Raw genomic sequence first — 20,769 nt, forward strand, 5'->3', positions numbered from 1 at the left:
ATTTTTTGTAGAGATGGGGGTGTCACTATGTTGTCCAAGCTGGTTTTGAACTCCTGACCCCAAGCAGTCCTCTCACCTGGCTTCCAAAAGCAATGGATTACAGGTGTGAGCCACCGTGCTCCATTTATGAATTTAATAAATCAGTTGCTTTCTTAATATAGATGGGACACCTCTGAGCCCTCCTGAGTGAAAAATCCATGTTTCCAAGCATCCAGGCCTTCTATCCCATCACAAGGCATGGTTATTCCTTGTTTGCTTCCATCTCTCCTACTGACCACCAGCAGCTACATTCATTCTGTTATTCCTCTTTGTGTCCTTACCATCTAGGTTAGTGCCTACACATAGCAGACCTAGTTAAAAAACAAACCAACCCAAACAAATACGAAACCCCCATGTAGCTGAAATGGTTGCTGGTTCCTAGACATAGAAATAATTTATTCAAGGACAGTCTCTATCCTCCAGGAGTTCACAATTTAGCACTAGACACTCTGTGGGACGCAGTCTGACAAGTGCAACGAGTGAGATACCAGAATTGAGTCCTGCGGTCGAACAGAGGGACTACAGGGCAATGCACTGGGCATGGGAGGTGGAGATGGCCCTGGGGAAGGATCCATTCATTTATTCCACAAACATTTGTCAATCGCCGTAGCACACATAGCACATAGTAAGCGCCCAATATCTGTTATTAAATGCCAGCCACTGTGCTAGGTGCCGGGATGCAACAGCGGACAAGAAAATTGAAGTGGCACTTGCCCTCGTGGGGCTTACCGTGTAGCGAAGGAGGACAGGCAGTGGACAGAATTATGTAAAATTGTGCTAGATGCAGAGCAGGAAAATAACAGGCAGCTGAAATTCTCGTAAGGATGGCTCTGAGCTCCTTTGGCCGGGTGGGGGGAGGGGGCCGTGGGCGGGTTCTGAGCAGGAGTGGCCGTGAGGGGGACGGACCGTAGGGGGCGGAAAGACTGCAGGCAAGAAGAGCTGCTAGAGCTGGTAATTTTAAGATGCAAGTAACATTTTTCTGCCTGACTGAAAGAGGAGGGAGAATCACCGCTTGGGATTCTCCCGGGACGGGGGATTGTATTTTGAGGATAACATCGGTTGCCCAGCAGTGCAGGGCAGGCGGTGGCGAACTGCAGCCCTAATTCCCAGATTTTTCATGCTTGGCACATTGAAGCTCCTCGGCCCCCAGGACTAGCAGACTCGCCATCCGCGGCTCGGATTCGGGCCGGAGCAGGCGAGCAAGGTGGCTGGGGGGCGTGCACTGCAGCGCTCACCCTTAGGTTTCGGGGTGTGCAGCGCCGGGAGGGCGAGAGGAGGCGGAGCTTGCGCTGCGGACCTAGGCGTTGGCGAGAGCCACGCCCCCAGCCGCAGACCCTGCCTCCAGGCCCCTTTGATTGGATCAAGCCGCGGAAGGGCCGGGCTTCCCGGGGCGGCCAGAGGGTCGGGCAAGGGAGGGCGCTCTGATTGGCCCGGCGGGGATTAAGTCATCGCTAGCGGGTTCGAGTGGCCCAGACGCCGGCGGGGCGGCCGAGGCTTCTGTGAGAGGGCGCTCGAGGCTGCCGAGAGCTAGCGAGCGAAGGAGGCGGGGAGGCGGCGTCTGCACTCGCTAGCCCGCTCGCTCGCTTGCTTCCCGGCGCCGCTGCGGGTCTGCACTGCACTTCCTGCTCGCGAGCCGCTCGGTTGCGCGCTCCCGGAGCAGCCGCCCCTCGGCTGGGTCCCGGCTCGGTTCCGGAGTTGTGCGAGCCGGCGACACCGCGCGGTGGGGCGAGCCGGCGCCACACCTGTGGAGCCGGCGGCCGTCGGGGAGCCGGCCGGGGTCCCGCCGCGTGCGTGCTTTGGCCGGCGGGAGGCCGGGACCCCGGAGGAGGCGCGCCCTCCGGCTGGGCGCCGCGGGCACCATGGGGCTCCCCGCGCTGGAGTTCAGCGACTGCTGCCTCGATAGCCCGCACTTCCGAGAGACGCTCAAGTCGCACGAAGCCGAGCTGGACAAGACCAACAAATTCATCAAGGAGCTCATCAAGGACGGGAAGTCACTCATCAGCGCGCTCAAGAGTGAGTGTCCCGAGCCCCGCGGGGACGCGGCCCCGGGGCGGGAGGTACGGGGAGGTGGCGCTCAGCCCGGGTCGCCCGCGCGTCCGCAGGGGTTCTGCCCCCGGTACACTGGGGGACGGGTGTCGACGCCTCCGAGGCAGGAAGGATACCGAAAGCAGGCGGACCAGCAACCATCAGAAGGAGAGAGAGACCCGTCGCTACGCCTTTTGCGTTCGGGGTTGGCCGGGAGGTGACCGAACGCGGGTGGGCGTGGGCGTGCACGGCACGCAGGTGTCCCAGGAGTGGGGCCAGAGTGCAGAGCGCGCCGCAGCCTGCGGGAAGATCCCATCGCGTCCTCAGCTCCAGCTCTCTTAGTGGCAGAATTGCTCAACCCTGGGTGCCCAGCCGTGAGAATGGAGCGTGCCCTGCCGAGGGGGCGCTGCCTCCCCTTGGGAAAAGGCGGGTTGTGACTGCTTCACTCTCTGCACGCAGCTCCAGCCTCGTCCGGCCGCCGGGTTCCCTGGGTGGAATGCTTGGTTAGCTTGCGATTCCTTGGAGTATTGGCAGCCAGTAATCTCTAAATCTAGAATCAGTACGTGCGCAGGTTCTGATTCTTGTGTTTAGCAGAAGGTGATAGGGGTGGGAGTAGAGAATCAGAGTGTTCCTTTACTCTAAACTGTGGGCGAGGATTTAAAAATAGAATGAACATATCCCAACTCTCTCCCTCTCCTGCTCCCAAAGCTCTCCTTTTTACCTCTCCCGTTATCCTTGAAAACGTAAAGGTGTGAGAAAGAATGTCCATAGTCCTCAGAAAAAACTTATTTCAAAGATTCTTGGACCTTTTGTAAAGCCATTTTTGCGTTTTTTCCTTTTGGTACAAGGGGAGAGATGCAATTTTTCATTCTGCTTCACTTTGCAGAGCCAAAGAGTTTCTTTTTCTGGCCAAATAAGTGTGCTCTAGGGATGAGTGCTTTGGATTGTGAGAACGTTTTTGGTGCGTTTTCAGTCTCCTCATTTAAAAATAGCTCAGTCCATCTTTTAGTTTTGAGAATTAGAAACCACATGAAGGCAGATAGCGGAATTGTCTCTGACTCTCCTACTTTATCTGTTTCTATGATGGATTTCTTAGTAGGTGATACCTTTCAGCTAAGAAAGGTTGCCTTAGCAGAGTAGAGTCCTAGCTGTGAGAATTGTTCCCAGGCCTTTTTAAAGGGCGTTTACTAAAGTCAGGTGCCTGAAATGTCATTTTGTCAGCTTGTTGCTTATAAAAATGAAGAGAGAGACAATGGAATGCCAGGGCAGCCCAAAGTGCCAATCTTTTGGGATGAAATGAACACAGACTGTGATGTATGTGGCTTCTTAGAGGCAGATTCTCAGGCTGTGCCTTACTTCAAGCATATGAACAGACTCTTCCTTTGTCAATGATCAAGACCATCCTTGGTTTAGGGGACATGGGTCCCTGGTTTGGAGTAAGTTAGGGGCCCACTTACAGGTTGGGCCCAGGAATTTTAATTGAATCTTAGACTGGATTTAGTGGGTTCTCTGCTTCACTCAGCAAACGTCTGGTGTGCCTGTGGTGTGCTGGGTACTGCACTGGGCACTAAGGATGTAGGAATGAATGTTTTGCTACTCCTGTGCTTACGGAGGTGTACTTCATGCCAGGCACTGCTTCACCTATAATTATCTCATGTGCTTATATTCATTTTGCAAATGTGAAAACAGAGGCTGGGGGGAGCACTACCTCTGAGTCACATAGCTTCAACAGCAGAGCTAGAGCTTTTGAATTCACCTGGTTTGAGCCAGAGATGGAATCCCTGCCAATACAGAGCTTTTACTCCTGCCCCATCTCACTTGCCCAGAATGGAACCTTGTGGGCCAAGTTCTAGAATTTGAACTTGTGTTTTCTATTTTGGCCTTGAATTTGAGGAGTGTGCATTTGGGTGACTGGCAGCCTATTACTATTTTGGGGGTGCAAGAATTCTTTGATAGGAAGAAACATTGCAGTGATAGAGTGAAGGGTTATTTAAGCTGTCTAATGGAATGGATCAGCCCGTAACCTGGGGAAGAGACTGATGGGGAACTAGGTGTTCTGTTCTCTCTACATCCAGCTCTACTACTGTATTCTACCACTACTAACTACCTCTTGATCAGATCACATGACCTCTTAATATAGAGGATGGAGTCAACCATTGTGTCTGCAGATTTCAGACATTCTGATATCATGAGATGCTTGCTACATTGTATACTATATTAATGTTTGTGTATTATTTTCTTCAGTCATGTTTTTTACATCTATAAACAGAAATGTTTTTCCAGTACAACTTAAGCATAAATACATAATTATACAAATAATATTGGGTTTAGATAATCTATATTCTCTTATAGCTTGAAACTTTTGTGGCTTTATTTTATAGCCATATTTATTTTATTTTACAGTTATTTCATAACTAGTATTTGCAGCTCTTTGGATTAACTTGCTTTCAAGTGTTAATCATAGGCAATAAAACTCTCCTCTAGGGATTGCCAAAGTTCAGGTAGATCATTGTTACTGTTACTTCCACTTATGAATGAGATACTGGCAATGGAGATGCAAATTCTTTATAGATGTAGATCCCATAAAGGAGAAACATGCAGCAGGTGCTTCATTAAGTGAAAATATTGCCAGTTATTTTTTAGACTCTGAGCCCTGGGTAGCAAAGACCAGCTACGACTTTGTATTACCCTCTGAAGTTTTGTAGTTCTTTCTCCATCACAGGCTCTGAAGAACCCTTGTAGGCTAGAGGGACAGAGGAAGGTGGCTGAACATGTCTTGGCTTTGTAGAGCAGCAGAGTTTCTTTTGTGGGTAGCACTGAGTGATTATCAGTGATTGTCTTCACTGAGTAATAGAGCATTGAACAGAGAGGCCAAAAACCTGTTCTTGGTCTGATTCAGTAAGGTAAGTAAGTGGTTCATCCTCTTTGCTTTTTAAAACGAAAAGCAAGAGTAAAAAGGTCAGCATTGAGTTACATGCATTAAAGCCTGTCACTCTTTTGTGCTTGTTAGGATTAAGCATAGGCATTTTGCAATACATAAGTGCTTCTTGAACGGCATAAACTCCCAAAGGATGTTCGATGCCAACTTGCTTTGTTTAGGAGTAATTATGTTACTCACAAAATCCTAATGGATGTGAAGTTGGGTAGCAAAATATTTTCCCCAGATCTTTTGGTTTGCTTTAGCACCTTGTGAATAAAGAAAATAAAAGGCATTTTCTAATTATTTGTAAATGGTAGTAATTGACATTTGGGTATTACTCATACAACAGCAAATTAAATCCAAACAGTTTTGTAGTTTTTATATAACATTGGCTTAAAAAAATCCCCTCATTGTACTCCATTCTGTGTTCTTGGTTGGATGGAATAAATTGCATCCAGTCTGTAGTTCTCAACCCATTGACTTTGGCTTAAGCCTTCCTCCCCTGCACTTAAAATCATGAATGGACGGCTGGGTGTGGTGGCTCACGCCTGTAATCCCAGCACTTTGGGAGGCTGAGGCTGGCAGATCATGGAGTTGGGAGATCGAGACTATCCTGGCCAACATGGTGAAACCCCATCTCTACTAAAAGTACAAAAATTAGCTGGGTGTGGTGGCGTGTGCCTGTAGTCCCAGCTACTCGGGAGGCTGAGGCAGGAGTATTGCTTGAACCGGGGAGACAGACATTGCAGTGAGTTGAGATCGCATAGCTGCACTCCAGCCTGGGCAACAGAGGGAGACTCCATCTCAAAAAAAAAAAAAAAAAAAAAAAGCAGTTTTAGATTTACAGAAAAATTGAGCGGAACGTGTAGAAAGTTCCCCTACAGCGCCTTATACCTGTCGCTTCCAGTTGCCCCTATTTCTAACATCTTGCATTGGCATGGTACGGTTCTTACAGTTGAACTAATATCAATATGGTATTTTTAACTAAAGCCCATAATTTACATGGGGCTCACTCTTCATGTTGTACATTCTGTAGATTTTGACAAATGTGTAATGACATATAACCACCATCATAGTATCATACAGAATAGTTTCACTACCCTAAAAATCCTAAGTGCTCCATCTATTCATCCCTCCCTCCCTATTAACCCCATTAAACTAATATTTTTACTGTCTCTCTGGTTTTACCTTTTCCAGAATGTCATATAGTTGAAATTAAACAGTATGTGGCCTTTGCAGATTGGCTTTTTTTCACTTAGCAATGTGTACTCAGGGTTCTTTCATGTCTTCATATGGCTGGGTAGCTCACTTCTTTTCATTGCTGAATAATATTCTGTTGTCTGGATGAACTATAGTTTATCCTTTTTTTTTTTTTTTTTTTTTTTTTTGAGACGAAGTTTTGCTCTTGTTACCCAGGCTGGAGTGCAATGGTGCGATCTCGGCTCCCGCGATCTCCACCTCCTGGATTCAGGCAATTCTTCTGCCTCAGCCTCCTGAGTTGCTGGGATTACAGGCATGCGCCACCATGCCCAGCTAATTTTTTGTATTTTTAGTAGAGATGGGGTTTCACCATGTTGACCGGTGTGGTCTTGATCTCTTGACTTCGTGATCCACCCGCCTTGGCCTCCCAAAGTGCTGGGATTACAGGCGTGAGCCACCGTGCCCGGCCCCTAGTTTATCCTTTTATCTATTGAAGGACATCTTGGTTGTTTCCAAGTTTTATCAATTATGAATAAAGCTGATACAAACATTTGCATGCAGTTTATATGTGGAAATAAGTTTTTACCTCATTTGGGTAAATATCAAGGAGTATAATTGCTAGATCATGTACTAATATTAATAGTGTGTTTAGTTTTTGAGAAACTGTCAAACTGTCTTCCAAAGTGATAGTACTATTTTGCATTCTCACCAGGAATGAATGAGAGTTCTTGTTGCTCCACATTCTGACCAGCACTTGGTTTTGTCTGTGTTTTGGATTTTGACCATTCTGCTAGGTGTATGGTGATATCTCATTTAAAAAAAAATAGCTATTTCCTTATGACATATGATGTTTGACATACTGCTTACTTGCCATCTGCATATCTTCTTTGGTGAGGCGTCTTCAGATCTTTTGTCCATTTTTAATTGGGTTATTTTTCATTGTTGAGGTTTATTGTAAAATATACGTAACACAACATTTACCACTTTAGCCATTTTTAAGAATATGATTCAGTGGCATTCAATGCATTTACCATGTTGTATAATTACTACTGTCTCTTTCCAGAACGTTTTCATCATCTCAAACTGGAACTGTGTTCCCATTAAACAATAACTCCCCACTTTCTCTTCCTCTAACCCTGGTAAGCGCTCTTCTCCTGTCTCTGTGAATTTGCCTATTCTATTTACTTATGTGTGGAATTAGACAATATTTTCATAAATATCTGGCTTATTTCACTTAGCAAAATATTTTCAAGGTTCATCCATGTTAATAGCATGTGTTAGGATTTCATTTCTTTTCGTGGGTGAATATCTTATTGTTGAGTTTTATTTATCAATAGCTCTCATTAAAAGACTACTCTTTCTCTTTTAAAGTTATAAAAATGGGCCGGCGTGGTGGCTGACGCCTGTAATCTCAGCACTTTGGGAGGCCGAGGTGGGGGGATCACCTGAGGTCAGGAGTTCGAGACCAGCCTGGCCAACATGGTGAAACCCCGTCCCTACTAAAAATACAAAAAGCCACATGTGGTGGCGTGCGCCAGTAGTCCCAGCTACTCAGGAGGCTAAGGCAGAAGAATCGCTTGATCCTGGGAGGTGGAAGTTGGCAGCGAGCCGAGATCATACCACTGCACTCCAGCTGGGGGACAGAGTGAGACTCCATCTCAAAAACAGACAAAAAAAAACAATGTATTTTTTTTTTCTCTCCATTTCGTTTCCCTTCAGCATGATCACTAACACTTGGAATTGACATACCAATTTATCATGGTTATCTCTCACAAGGACACTGTATTTATTCCTTTCAAAGCAGTTACTTGCTACAGGTCAGAATGTTTTTGGGGGAGTTTTTCTTAAAAGCTTTGTTGACTTATAATTTACATTCCTTAAATTTCACCTTTTAAAATTATATTTTTTATCATTTGTAGAGATGAGGGTCTCACTTTGCTGTTGTCCAGGCTGGTCTTGAACTCCTGGCCTCAGCGGATCCTCTGGCTTTGGCCTCCCAAAATGTTGGGATTACAGGCATGAACCATGGCTCTTAGCCACTCATTTTTCTTAAGTGTGTAATTCAGTCGTTTGTAGTTACAGTTATGCAACCATCATCTTAGTCCTGTTTTAGAACATTTTTAGCACCCCAAAAAGCTTTCTCATGCTCATTTGCAGGCACTGCATTTTTGCCTGAAGCCTCATACAACCACTGATCTACTATTTTCTGTCTTTAGAGATTTATCTTTTCCGAAAAGCTAAGCTAAATGGAATCATATAATATTTGGTGTTCTGCATCTGGCTTCTTTCACTTTGCATGCTGTGTTTGAGGCTCATTGTGTTATAGCATGTATCAGTAGTTTGTTTCTTTTTATTGCTAGAAAATATTCCAGTTTGTAAACCATAAGTTGTTTATCCATTCACCAACTGATGATTTGGGTTGTTTCCAGTTTTTTGGCTCTTATGAATAATGCTACCAAGAATGTTTGCATACGTGTCTTTATGTGGGTATATGTTTTCACTTCTAATTTCATTTTTTACCTAGGAGTAGAATTTTGCTAGGTTGTATGGTAAATTTATGTTTAAGTTTCATTTATACTTACATTTATTTAAAAAAACCTACCATATTGTTTTCCATAACAGAAGCACTATTTCACATTCCCACCAACAGTGTATGAGGATTCTGATTTTTCCACATCTTCACCAATACTTGTTAGTGTCTTTCCTTTTGATTGTAGCCACTCACGTGGGTGTGAAATGGTATCTCATTGTGGTTTTAATTTGCATTATCACGATAAGCAGTGAGGATGAACATCTTTTCATGTGTTTGTTGGCCATTGGTGTATCATCTTTGCTGGAATGTCTATTCAAATCTTTTTTTTCCTTTACTTTGTCCTATAAAACTTTTGATGATTAAGTGAACGGCACTTAGTATATTTTCTCCATTTGCCCTCTTTTGGGGACTATGTGTTTCCATTTGCTTCAACCTTAGATGTATTTAACAGACCACTTTCAAGATCTCAGGAGTTAGGAAAGTGGTTCTGATGAGACTGTGGTTCAGGTTTCTGCTCTAGTTAGGCCAGATGCCACAGGCTGGACTTCCTAATTCTGGCCTGCATAAGCTCACGATCCAAGCCCTCTCAATGGACAAAATGAGAACTGGCCAAGATAGAACCGTTATCACCACTGAGCTATTGGACAAAGCAAGTCATAAAAGGGACTTTGTTACCCTGTCAAGGCCATTGCGTTTCTAAAAATTAGCCAGTGGAAGAATGCGAACCTAGCAGTCAAAAAAAAAAAAAAAAAAAAAAACCTAGCAGTTTTTCTAGATTTTAAGTTTCTGATTGACCCTTATTTTAACTTTAAAAATTGTAACCCAAATGTGTTTCAAATTACCTTTTTTTTGCAAATTACCATTTGCAAGGAAAAGTTTCATTCAGCAAATATGGAGCCTCTGCTCTGCCTTTAGCATGTCCTCCAAAGCCCTAGACTAGAGTAACAGCTTTTTGGATGGAGGTAATAGATGAAGGAGTCATGAATGGGGAGGTTGAGGATGTTTGGGGGCCAGTGGCACGGCCAGTTGTGACTGTAGCAAAGTGAAGGCAAATGCATGATGAAGACATAGGCCAGGGCCAGGTCATAGGGATCTTGAATTCTAGAAAGGGCTTAGTGTTTTATTCTAAGTGTGATGGGCGGTCACGGAAGGCTGTGACATGATTGTACTCGTACTTTAAAAAGATTGTGTAGGCAGCTGTGTAGAGACCAAGTGCAGTAGAGCAAGAATGGAGGCAAGATGACCAGTAAGGAGGCTGTTGTAATAGGTGAGGTGAGAGATGATGGCACCACGGGCTAGGGTGGCAGCATCACAGATGGCGGTCAGAGGCTGGGTATTTTTGGAAGTAGAGCCCACAGGATTTGCTGCACAGCATATGGGCTATGAGAGAAAAGAAAGAAGTCTAGAATGATTTGGATATTTTTGGCCTGAGCAGTTATGTGAATGATGATACTATTTTCTAAAATAGGGAAAACTTGGGAAGGATTAGGTTTGGGGGTAAAATTAACAATATGAATGAATGACCTAATCTTATAGTGCAAAAATAATATGACATGGGTAGTTCCTGAATTCATTCTCATGCAAGCATCAGAGTATCGACGTATACAACATAAAGCACCCCTTTTTCCTAGTTAACAATCATTGTCAGCAGTTTGGTATGCTTTCTTTCTTGTCCTTTTTCTATGTGTTTTTTTTCAAAGATGGGATTATACTATATGGATTATTTTGTGTTTTGCTTTTCCAGTTGATCATTTGCCTTGGAGACCTTCCACGTCAGGACATGCATGCAGTGCATTCTTTTTAATGACTGCAGAGAGCTTTATGTAGATATACCATCGTTGGTATTTACTCAGTTTCCTGTTGAAAGATATTTGGATTGTCTACGTTGTTCACTATTAGAAAGTGCCCTGCAGTGATTATTTGCACACCTGCTTTTGTGTGTGGATTCCAGCATTTCCCTGAGATGGATTCCTTCAAGTGGAATGGTTGCTGACTCCAGTTTCTACAAGCCCTTTGACATCTATTGTTTAGATCCTTTGCATCCTTAGAGCCAGTTGATAATTTGGCTCTCATTTGAGTATGTTAGATTGTTTCTGAAGCTCAACCTTTTGCTTGAATCAGAAGCATCCTTAACAGATCCTTCTGGTAGACACTGACACTGATTCTAAAACAACCAGGGGATAGAAAAAAAAACAACAAAAAACCTAGTGTGTATGTACATGTGCAAGGGAGAGAGATGACAGTTAATTGGATGTGTCCCTGTTAGTCCTGGAACTGCCCAATATGCTTTCTGAGCTGCACGTTCTTACAGATCAGATGGGAGTTGGGATGGGGCTTTGCCTGTATCTAACAGTTTATTCTAACCTCCATTCTCAGGGACTAAGAAGGAAATCATGTGTATTTAGGGTGAGAACAACAGCATTAGTAGCCAGAGGAATTTTTACAAATTATAGTGACTGGAGTTTACACATTTTTGTAAAAATGCAGAATGGAGAGAGAGGAAATGGTAAGGAAAACAGCTTGGCAGTGTGGGCCAGGAGCTGTCATGGCATGTTTGTGTCTGGCTCATTTCACCTTGGTTGGAAGGCACAGAACGCTGCCCTGGGTGAGCTGGAAACTGGGCAATTTCCTGCTATATTTAGAAAGAGGAGATTCCTGGGGTTAGGGTGATGTGTATATGCGTGTGTTTTCTTTGCCAGATTGACAAAGGTTTAAGGGGTTTGTGAATTCCGGACTAGACTGTTCACTAGCTGGTTTCTCTGGGCCAAGCCAGTAGCTACGCTTTGACTCTCACTGCTGCCACACAGCAAAAGCTCAAAAACCCCTATTTTATATGCTTTGAAAAGATACTCCTGGTAAGTTTCAAAACTCATCTGATCTTGCTATCAGATGTGCTTTTAAGTTTACTGCAGGCTAATTTGAACACTTTGAAAATATGAACTGCCTCCTCCTCTGAGACTGTAGATAGATCTCCAAGCCGATTGAGTTGAACTTCGGCTGTTTCTGTGCGGAGGAGACTGTCAAACAGATAGGACCAAAGTCTTAGCAAATTGCTGACTACGCATCTTCTTATCACACTTGTGGGTCAGGATAGACAATGAATATCAGTCAAACAAATAAAATAAGGCATTTTTACTTTAACTCATAGCTATGTTTCTTTTTAAAAGAGTTATCTAAATAGGTAATACCTAGAAGTGGTTCACAATTTAAAAGAGACAAAAGGAGTATTGTGAGTATCCCTCCAATGCTGCCTATCTCCTGACCCCCGCTTCGGAAGCATCATTTTATCAGTTTCTTTGGTATTTTTCAGGTGTAATTTATGCATGTGCCAACAAATACACATATGCGATATGTGGTAGTATGCCGTATGCACTGTTTTACCCTTTGCTTTTAATATATTAGATATTATTCTACATTGGTACATACAGAGCTCACTCATTGTTAGATTGCATTTTATTCTGTTGTATGAATTAAATATAGTTTATGTAACCATTCCCCTAATAATAAACATTTAGATTATTTCCAACCTCTCACCACTGCAAATAATGCTGCTGTGAACATCCTGGCAGCTCTGGCATGAGGCACATGAGTGACAAATTCCTAGAAATGAAACTGCTGGACCAAAGGGTATGTGCATTTTTAATTTTACTAAATATTTCATAGCAGTGTTTCTGAAGAGTTCTAAGTGAACTGAATTTGGTAAACCATGATTTTAGAGTATGAAGGAACCTCACCATTTTAGACAGTTTATTACAGAATGGTCTCTGTAAATAAAATAATACTTAGAATTTTCTCCATTTTTCCCTTTCCAGTTTGTGTGTATTGTGAATTCTGGGATTAAAAGCAACAGCAAAAATTATTCACTAAAGTGAGACAGCTGTACCTAGAAATCAGTTGAATGTAGACCCCAGAGACCTTGTTTGTGTTCCTTCTGATGGTACTGTTGAGTTTTTATCTTTGTGTGGTGCGTGCATCTTTCAGGAGATTCGGCAGGTGTTGAGGAGGGCAGCCTTCTGCCTTCTGTGACTGGAGACCATGAATCTGGTCTAGGGAACACCTTGTCTATCATAGATGCTTCCCTGTGGGCACTGGAATTCCTGGGAACTGGTGAGGGAGTGGGGAGATTTGTATGGCATCCCTTTCTTGCAGCTTCTCCTGCAGAGCTTAGCACTTTTCCCTGATGGAGGATAGGATCATGCCACATGTCCTCTGCGATCTCTGTTCCAACTCCTGTTGATGTAGAAGGCTACTTTGGCCAGGTTCCTGGCATGAAGCAGGCACAGTCCTTGTCTCTGAGATGCTCAGGGTTTTGAGAGGAGGCAGTGAAATGGGCAGCCCACAGCACAATGGGATGATTGCTAGCAGTTTAAAAGGGTCTCCGGGGGAGTGGAGGCCTGTGGGAAAGGCAAGTGAAGGCTTATCAAGCCCAAGGGGGCACTGTGGTCTCTAATGATCAGTCATGTAAAGGCTACCTCCATTATTTTTGCCCCACCCTCACCACCATTTATTTCCTTTGAAAAAAGTCTACTCATTATAAAATATGTTTGTTTCAAAAAGGAGCTTTTGAACCTACATTCAGAAATTGAAAGTTTGATATGGTTAACAATGTTTTTTTCTAAATATCTTCAATTATTAAATCATAATCATTACATTGAAAAGTATTTGTCCTCGTACTGCCTAAAATAGTTCCATATTTCACCAGTGGTGTGAGATTCATTCCCTGCGTAACATTGTCCCAAGGCAGAAGTATGTGAGAGAATGGACACCATCTCCCCATCACACCTGCAGGGGAGGGAGGGGAGCGATCCACTCCTTAGACTTGGGTGCAGGTGTCTGGGGCAGGTGGCTGTGCATCAGGGAGAACAGTCTGCTGAAAATCTGTTTTACTCAGTGGAATCATGATTTGAATATTCAAACAAATGCTGATAAGTTATAGAGTGGAATGAAAGATTCATGGCATTTTTGAGAGCAGATGATCTGGTGTGGATGAAGAGGAGAACACATAGCAGCATAATGCCTGAGGAGGGGATGGCAGAGGAGTTAGGGGTGTCTCCAGAGTTTCCTTCTTAGGCTTTGGGAGGATGGCTGAACTGTGTACAGGAGAGGAATTGTGGTGTGTGATGGGGGCTACAGAGTTAAGTAAGTTTTGTCCTTGCTGAGTTCCTATAGGGCATGCAGGTGGAGACACTCGTCAGGCTGTGGGAAGCACAAGTGTGGAGCTCTGGAGAAAGATCAGGGCTACAGGTACAAGTTTGGCTCTCCCTAGGTGGTATTTGAGGCCCCAAGAGTGACTGAATCTTTAAGAGTGAGACCCACGCAGCAGTCCTCAGCCTCTGCTGTCTGTTGGAATCACTGAAGAGCTCAGGACTCACCTTTAGAGATTCTGATATAATTTGGCTGGGTTGCAATCTGGGCATGGGGTATTTAAAAAACTCCCCAGGTGATTCTAACGTGCAGCAAAGGTGAACAGCCCCTGGCATGGGTGAGAGAAGAGAGTGGAAGCCAAAACCGTGGGGAACATCCACATTTAGCAGGTGGGCAGCAGAGGGTTGGAGAGGCTTTGATGACTTGATGTTTCATTCTGGCCAGGTTGGGTGAGGACTTGTTTAGAGGCCTTAGGATTTGACCTTTGGAGATGAACTGAAGAAAGTAGCATAAGTGCAAGGGAGGATAATAAATATCTATTATACCTTACAATGTTATTGTGAGGAACAGATGAGATAATTGTAGATACTGTGATTAGCAGTATAAGCAGGACGTTGGTAAGTGCGATGTTATTGGAATCTGCCATTAGAGTTTCCTTGTAAGATGGTGCTTCTGAAAAGTGAAGCTGTATAAGAATTCTCCTAACTGCAGATTCCCAGGCTCTACCCAAGGAAATGCTGATGCATGAGTTCTAGACAGGCCTGGAAATCCGAATTTCCTATACCCTGCCCCCACTCCCTTCCACCTCACTCCAAGTGATTTGCATGGTGAGAGTCCTTGGACCACACATTAAGTCTAATTAGGTCAGAAGAGACTGCATAAATCTAGTCCCCAAATCCTGTTCTCCCTTAATGTGAACAGCAGTGCTCTCCAGCCTTATGTGGGCACATCACAGATATCTGGAGGGTGTTTGCATTACTGCAGACCTAGGAATGATGCGGGCTTGTTTCTGAAGTGTAAAAGTTCTAGCAGCTGAGAACATGTCAGCCAGTGTGGCTCCACGCCTGGGATCCAGCTGTTACGTGAGCTTGGCCTGTGAGCGGGAACCCTTCTGCAGCATTGCCAGCGGATGCGGGGGAGCTCCTGAAAGGAAACTTTTGCTCCAGGGCAATCACAGGGCAACTGTATTCCTGCAGTGAGTCTTCGGTGCTCTTGTCAGGGTTAAAGTCATTTGGGGTCAGAGCCTGTAATTACATTTCACTTTTTTTTCTTTAAAAATGTTCAGGAAGCATAATGAACTGGTTGAGCTGTTGCACAGCTAGGGGAGCTCAGGATCTGGGGAGAGTAGGAGAGAGACTGTCTAATGGCTCGGGAGCTGAGGTGCCCTAAACCCAGAGAGAGCTGATTTCCCCCTTCTACCTGGAGGTGCCCCTGGGCAACTCATTTCTGGCAAATGCTGCTATCTCTGTTCTGATCTCAGCTGGTTCTCACCCTGTTAAAGGAGGACTGGATGACTGAGCAGACCACAGCTGCTGCTGGTGTGACCCCAGGATGTCACCACCAGGAAATTAGTGCTGCTTTCACTCTGCTGTTTGCTTCTTAAGAAAATCTGTGGGTTGCTCTTCCAAAAATAAGGGTTTCTTGCTTTTGTATCTGACTAGGGCACTGAAGTGTTTGACACAAACCCTTCCCTGGGCGGCTTATCCAGTAGATCATCAGCTACACAACCCCTGCTGTGGACAGTATGTCATTGTGGAGGCCAGAGTGGCACTGGAGACCAGTGCCTCAGCATCTGTAGGCTTCGGCCCCCAGATGCTCCTGCTGCATCTGTGTCTCCTGGCCAGGCCTTGCTGCCGTCTCCTAGCCTTCTGACTGAAGCTGCCCTGAGCTCAGTGTGCAAGGTCAGCAAACTACCATGTTGCCAGCTCTGTGTAGGGCAGCAAGATGGGTTTCTCTCTGGAAAGAAATCCTGTTTTCTCTTATGTAGCCAGCATGCTTGTAATCAGTTCCCCAGCAGGGAAGCTCTGCTCCATTGCATAGGAAATCGGAGTGGAACTGATAGCTTTTGGCTTCTGTGTCTTTTGGGATATAACTTTGGCTTGCTTCTCATCTCCCCCACCTCTCTGGGTCAGCATAACTTCATACCATACTGCAAGGAAAAGACACAGCCCAATGGGGCTTGCTTGGGGTTTTGTGCTTGAAACCGTAGGTAATTTGTACATGAAGATGATCACCAGTTGAAGATAATTTAAAATTTGCTTGTTTTCCTGAGGAGTCTAATCCTTACTGCCCCCAAACTGAGACTCTTTAAGCAAGACGATTGAAGTGTTTTTTATTGGTTAAGCGAGGAACTTGTAAAATGTCAAACTGGAGAGGGATGACTCATATCTCTTCATGTGCCTTCTCAATCAGTCATATTACTGAGCTCAAATGGACAGCATGGGAGCAGGCGATGGTAGGCAGAGACCATGGGCCAATTTTTAAAAAATGGCTTTATTGAGATACAATTCATACCACACAATTTACCCGTTTGCAACATACAATCAATGGCTCTTAGTATATCCACAGGATTTTGGATCCATCTCCACAGTTAATATGAGCACATTTTCATCATCCCCCCAAAGCAATCCTGAACTCCTTAGCTAATATCTGCCGTTCTTCCCATCCCCACCCCCATCCCTCGGCAACCACTTCCTTAGGATTTTTAACCTGTCTCCAAGCGTGGTGCTCTCCTGCCTGCCTTGTCTCTTGATCTTGTGAAGCCACATACCCTTTTCCTTCAGTGCATCTAAACAATTTGCAGCTGCTTGGAATGCTATAGTTCCAACACCGGGATGTTCCGACCTGACACTCTTTTTGCTCTTCACACATTCTTGTCCTCTGACAGATTTACTAGTGCAACCTAATTCACACTCACTGCCGATGGGGCCTGTAGGCCTCTGGTTTCACACTTCTTTTGTCTTGTCTCTCCCTTGGTGTTATCTTGCTTTAGAGAGAGTCATTGGAATGAGAGCATGTTAATTTTGCTTGAGAATGGGTACCCCAAATCCAGTAGGTAGATGCATTCCTTTATTTCTACAGAAGAAAAAATTTCCAGTACTATCTTGATTTGGCTGGTTACATTTGAGGGTTTCAGCTTTCATCATTTTACAAAAGTAAATTTTTTATGTGCTGAAATGGTGATGGTTTAGGGATGTCTCAGGTCTTAACAGGAAAGCCCTTCTTCCTCGCAAACGACCTTGTCTTGTTCTAGGAAATTCCAGTCCAAATGTAGAGAACATGTTTTCTACCATCTGTATGTTTTCTTTTTCTCTCATTTGCTTTCCTCCCTGTTTTTTCTTTCCCTTCATCTTTCCCTACCCCCCTCATTTGTTCACTGTGCCTGGCCTCCCATCTCTCTCTTGCCTTGCCAAAGAACCAGAGAGGGGACTGATTCCTGTTTTTTTTCTTTTCTTTTTTTTTTTTTTGTAGACAGAGTCTTGTCCTGTCACTCAGTGTGGTAGTACAATCATAGCTCACTGCTCCCTCAGACTTCTGAGCTCAAGCAGTCCTCTCAGCCTCCCAAGCAGCTGGAAGTACAGGCCTGTGCCACTATGCCTGGCTAATTAAAAAACTTTTTTTTTAATAGAGATGGAGGTCTCAGCATGTTGCCCAGGCTGGTCTTGAACTCCTGGCCTCAACTGATCTTTGGCCTCCCAAAGTGCTGGGATTACAGGCGTAAGCCGCTGTGTTTGGCCCTAATACATTTTTTAAAAAGTTAATTTCTTTAAGAGTTGGAGTGTTTCTCTGTCACCTACGCTAGAATGCAATGGTGTGATCATAGCTCACTGCAGCCTCGGACTCCTAGGCTCAAGTGTTCCTCCCACCTCATTTTCCTGAGTAGCTAGGACTATACAGGAACTTGCTGCCATGTTCAGCTAAGTTTAAAAAAGTTTTTTTTTAGAGATGGGATCTTGCTATGTTGCTCAGGCTGGTCTCAAATTCCTGGCCTCAAATGATCCTTCCACCTTAGCCTCCTGAGTAGCTGGGATTCATCTCTGATATCTCACTTATGGAGAAAACAAAGCCTGTGGTAAATAGAAATGACCTGAAACAGATTTCTGGAGTTGTGTAATTATAGATAAAATGACCCTCAGATTTGAAGTGACTAAGAAGTTCTGGTTCTACAGAACTCTTAGTCTGGACTGTGAGTGGTCTCAACTAGGTAAACAACACTGTCTGGGGCTCCCTTTCCTGGTATACCTCCTGTGCTACATTCCAGAATGAAAGGATGTGCTCAGAACCAGGATGGGTATAGAACATCTGGCTCACTGGTTAGCTGCTCTGATGGGGTACATTTAGTGGCTTATTTTCTACCTCTCTAATGGAACCTGATGACAGTGCCAAGTGTCCCATTTTCATCATTGGGTGGGAGAGTGCTATTAAAATGGTCTTTAACAAAGTAGGTCAATGATTTGTATTTCAAGAAGAGAAATTTGGGGACATGGAATGAGAGCATGTTATTTGGGTTAGTTGAACAGCTCCAGAAATAATTATGTATTTTTAATGCTAATTAGGGACCTAGAAACCTATTTGGGGAGGTCAGGAAACTGGATATGAGATCTGAGTCTTCACAGGTACTCCATCTGGAATCCCCAGGGAGAATGTATTTTGGACACATACAGTGAAACCTGGATAGGATAGATGGCTTACCTCTCCCTCCTTCAAGTAGCCAAGCCCACGGCTGACAAAGCCACGAACACCAAAGGAGCAGGTTGCCCCTTCTGCCTTCCCTGAGGCATATATTCCCCTGACTTTCTGTTTACATAGGTTAGTCATTAAAATAAAAAAAAAAATCAAGCAATCCAAAAACGTATTTTTTTCTGATTATGTAGATAATACATGTTCATTACAGAAAATTTAGAAATTACAGATGGACAAAAGAAAATGCAAATTATGCCTATAGTACTGATTAGAGATACCCATTTTGGTTTTATAGTCTTTTCTATTCAACAGTTCATGATCATCTCTATGTATCATTACTCTCTAAGATGGGTTTTAGTGGCTACATAATATTGTGTGAAGACTTTTTGAACTCATGACCTATTTTTGGATGGTTAGGTTATGTCTCTCTCTTTTTTCCCATGATTATTAACCAATTCTTTTTTTTTTCCTTTAGATGGAGTCTCACTCTGTTGTCCAGGCTGGAGTGCAGTGGCATGATCTCGGCTCACTGTAACCTCCACTTCCCGGGTTCACTGTAACCTCCACTTCCCGGGTTCAAGTGATTCTCGTGCCTCAGCCTCCCAAATAGCTAGGATTACAGGTGCACGCCACCATGCCCAGCTAATTTTTGTATTTTTAGTAGAGACAGGGTTTCACCATGTTGGCCAGGCTGGTCTCAGACTCCATACCTCAAGTGATCCACCCACCTTGGCCTCCCAAAGTGCTGGGATTACAAGCATGAGCCACTGTGCCCTGCCAATTAACCAGTTATTTTAAAGGCAGCTCCCATTGCTCTGCTTGCTCCCTGACTCCCAAGCCATTTTTTTGTTGCTGATTTAGCAGAACCTTGGGGACAAAGAGAAGATATCTTACCAGAGTGTCACAGAATAAAAAATTCCATATATTGAAAGCATGATTTAAATTTATTTGAACCATACCAGTGGTACAGTTAGCCCTCTGTATCTGTGGGTTCCTCATTTGGGGATTCAACCAACCACAGATGGAGAATATTTGGTTGGGAAAAGAACATTATTACTGAATATGTTCAGACATTTTTCCTTGTCATTATTCCCTAAACAATATAGTATAACAACGATTTATACAGCATTTGCCTTGTATTAGGTATCATTAGTAATCTTGAGATGATTTAAAGTATATGGAAGGATGTGCTTAGTTTATATGCAAATACTATGCCATTTTATTTCAAGGACTTGAGCATCCATAGATACTGGGGTCTGTTGGGAGTCCAGGAACCAATGCCCCACAGATACTGAGGTACAACTGCAATAGAATATCCTACCATTTAAGTGTTTTTCTGTGAGCCAGATGCTTTTGTTAAGTGTTTTACAAACTTTATTTCACTGAACCTTCGTAACAGTCTTAGGAGGTATGTACTGCTCTGTTCATTTATAGACTAGAAAACAGAAGCATAGAGAGACTGAATGTCTCAGACAACTAAAAAGTGCTATTGTCAGAATTTGAACATTGGTCTAATGCCAAGCCTTTTGCGTGGAACTGTTGTTATACTGCTGACTATAAATGCTTAGCCCAACCCTTAAATCTTCTGTTTTCACATTTACAAAATGGGGACACTAGTGCTTACTTGAGAGCATTGGAAGGGTGAAATGAGGTAGCACATGCAAAGCACAAGACACAAAAACATAGTAGCTATTGCTATGCTAATCACTCATTATTTTCACCTTTTGTGAGATAGTAATAGTATAGACATTTTAAAAAATTGTCTTTCTGCTGTCTCTACATCTGAATCTCTGGCTTGCTCATTGGAGATAAATCATTATAATTATCTCTAGAAATTAGACTGGACCTCATATTCTGGCCAGTATTATATTGCATTTAATCCAGATGTCTTGGTTTTAAACATGTCAAGTCACAAGATTCTGCAATCTTTTCTGGACTATTGGGGATGTTGAGTTATCAAAAATCATTGTAAAAGCAACACATCACATGAGTGCCCCTTCCATCCCAACCCATCTCACTACCCAGAGGTGATTATTTAAGAGTACTTCTTTGAGTCTAAAGTAAGTATCTGTTGTAGTACTTAGGAAAAAGTTGCCTTTTATATAATTGTTGTGTTAAGGACCGATCTCCATTCTCTGGTCATGAATTATTTCCGTTCTCAGCACTAGAAGTTTAAATTTCCTCTCACCCCCACCCAATATACACTCCTGCCACTCAGCCGACT

General features: G+C 43.8%; 1 protein-coding gene across 5 annotated transcripts in view; it reads left to right on the forward strand.

Annotated features, from left to right (window-relative positions):
* Positions 1–1,507: 1,507 nt before the first annotated feature.
* ARHGAP26 (Rho GTPase activating protein 26) overlaps positions 1,508–20,769 on the forward strand; it is a 462,881-nt gene continuing 443,619 nt past the window's right edge. For 2 of the 5 annotated variants that reach the window (XM_032292168.1, XM_032294157.1), the window contains exon 1: positions 1,899–2,052. In XM_032292168.1, the coding sequence (XP_032148059.1) occupies positions 1,899–2,052 (154 nt within the window). Of the gene's footprint in view, positions 2,053–20,769 lie in introns of all 5 variants that reach the window. The other 3 variants (XM_032291490.1, XM_032293486.1, XM_032292845.1) reach the window with 3 other exon arrangements.

This window comes from Sapajus apella, unplaced genomic scaffold (genome assembly GCF_009761245.1).
Source record: "Sapajus apella isolate SASKATOON/1434 unplaced genomic scaffold, GSC_monkey_1.0 scaffold1, whole genome shotgun sequence".
Taxonomy (NCBI): domain Eukaryota; kingdom Metazoa; phylum Chordata; class Mammalia; order Primates; family Cebidae; genus Sapajus; species Sapajus apella.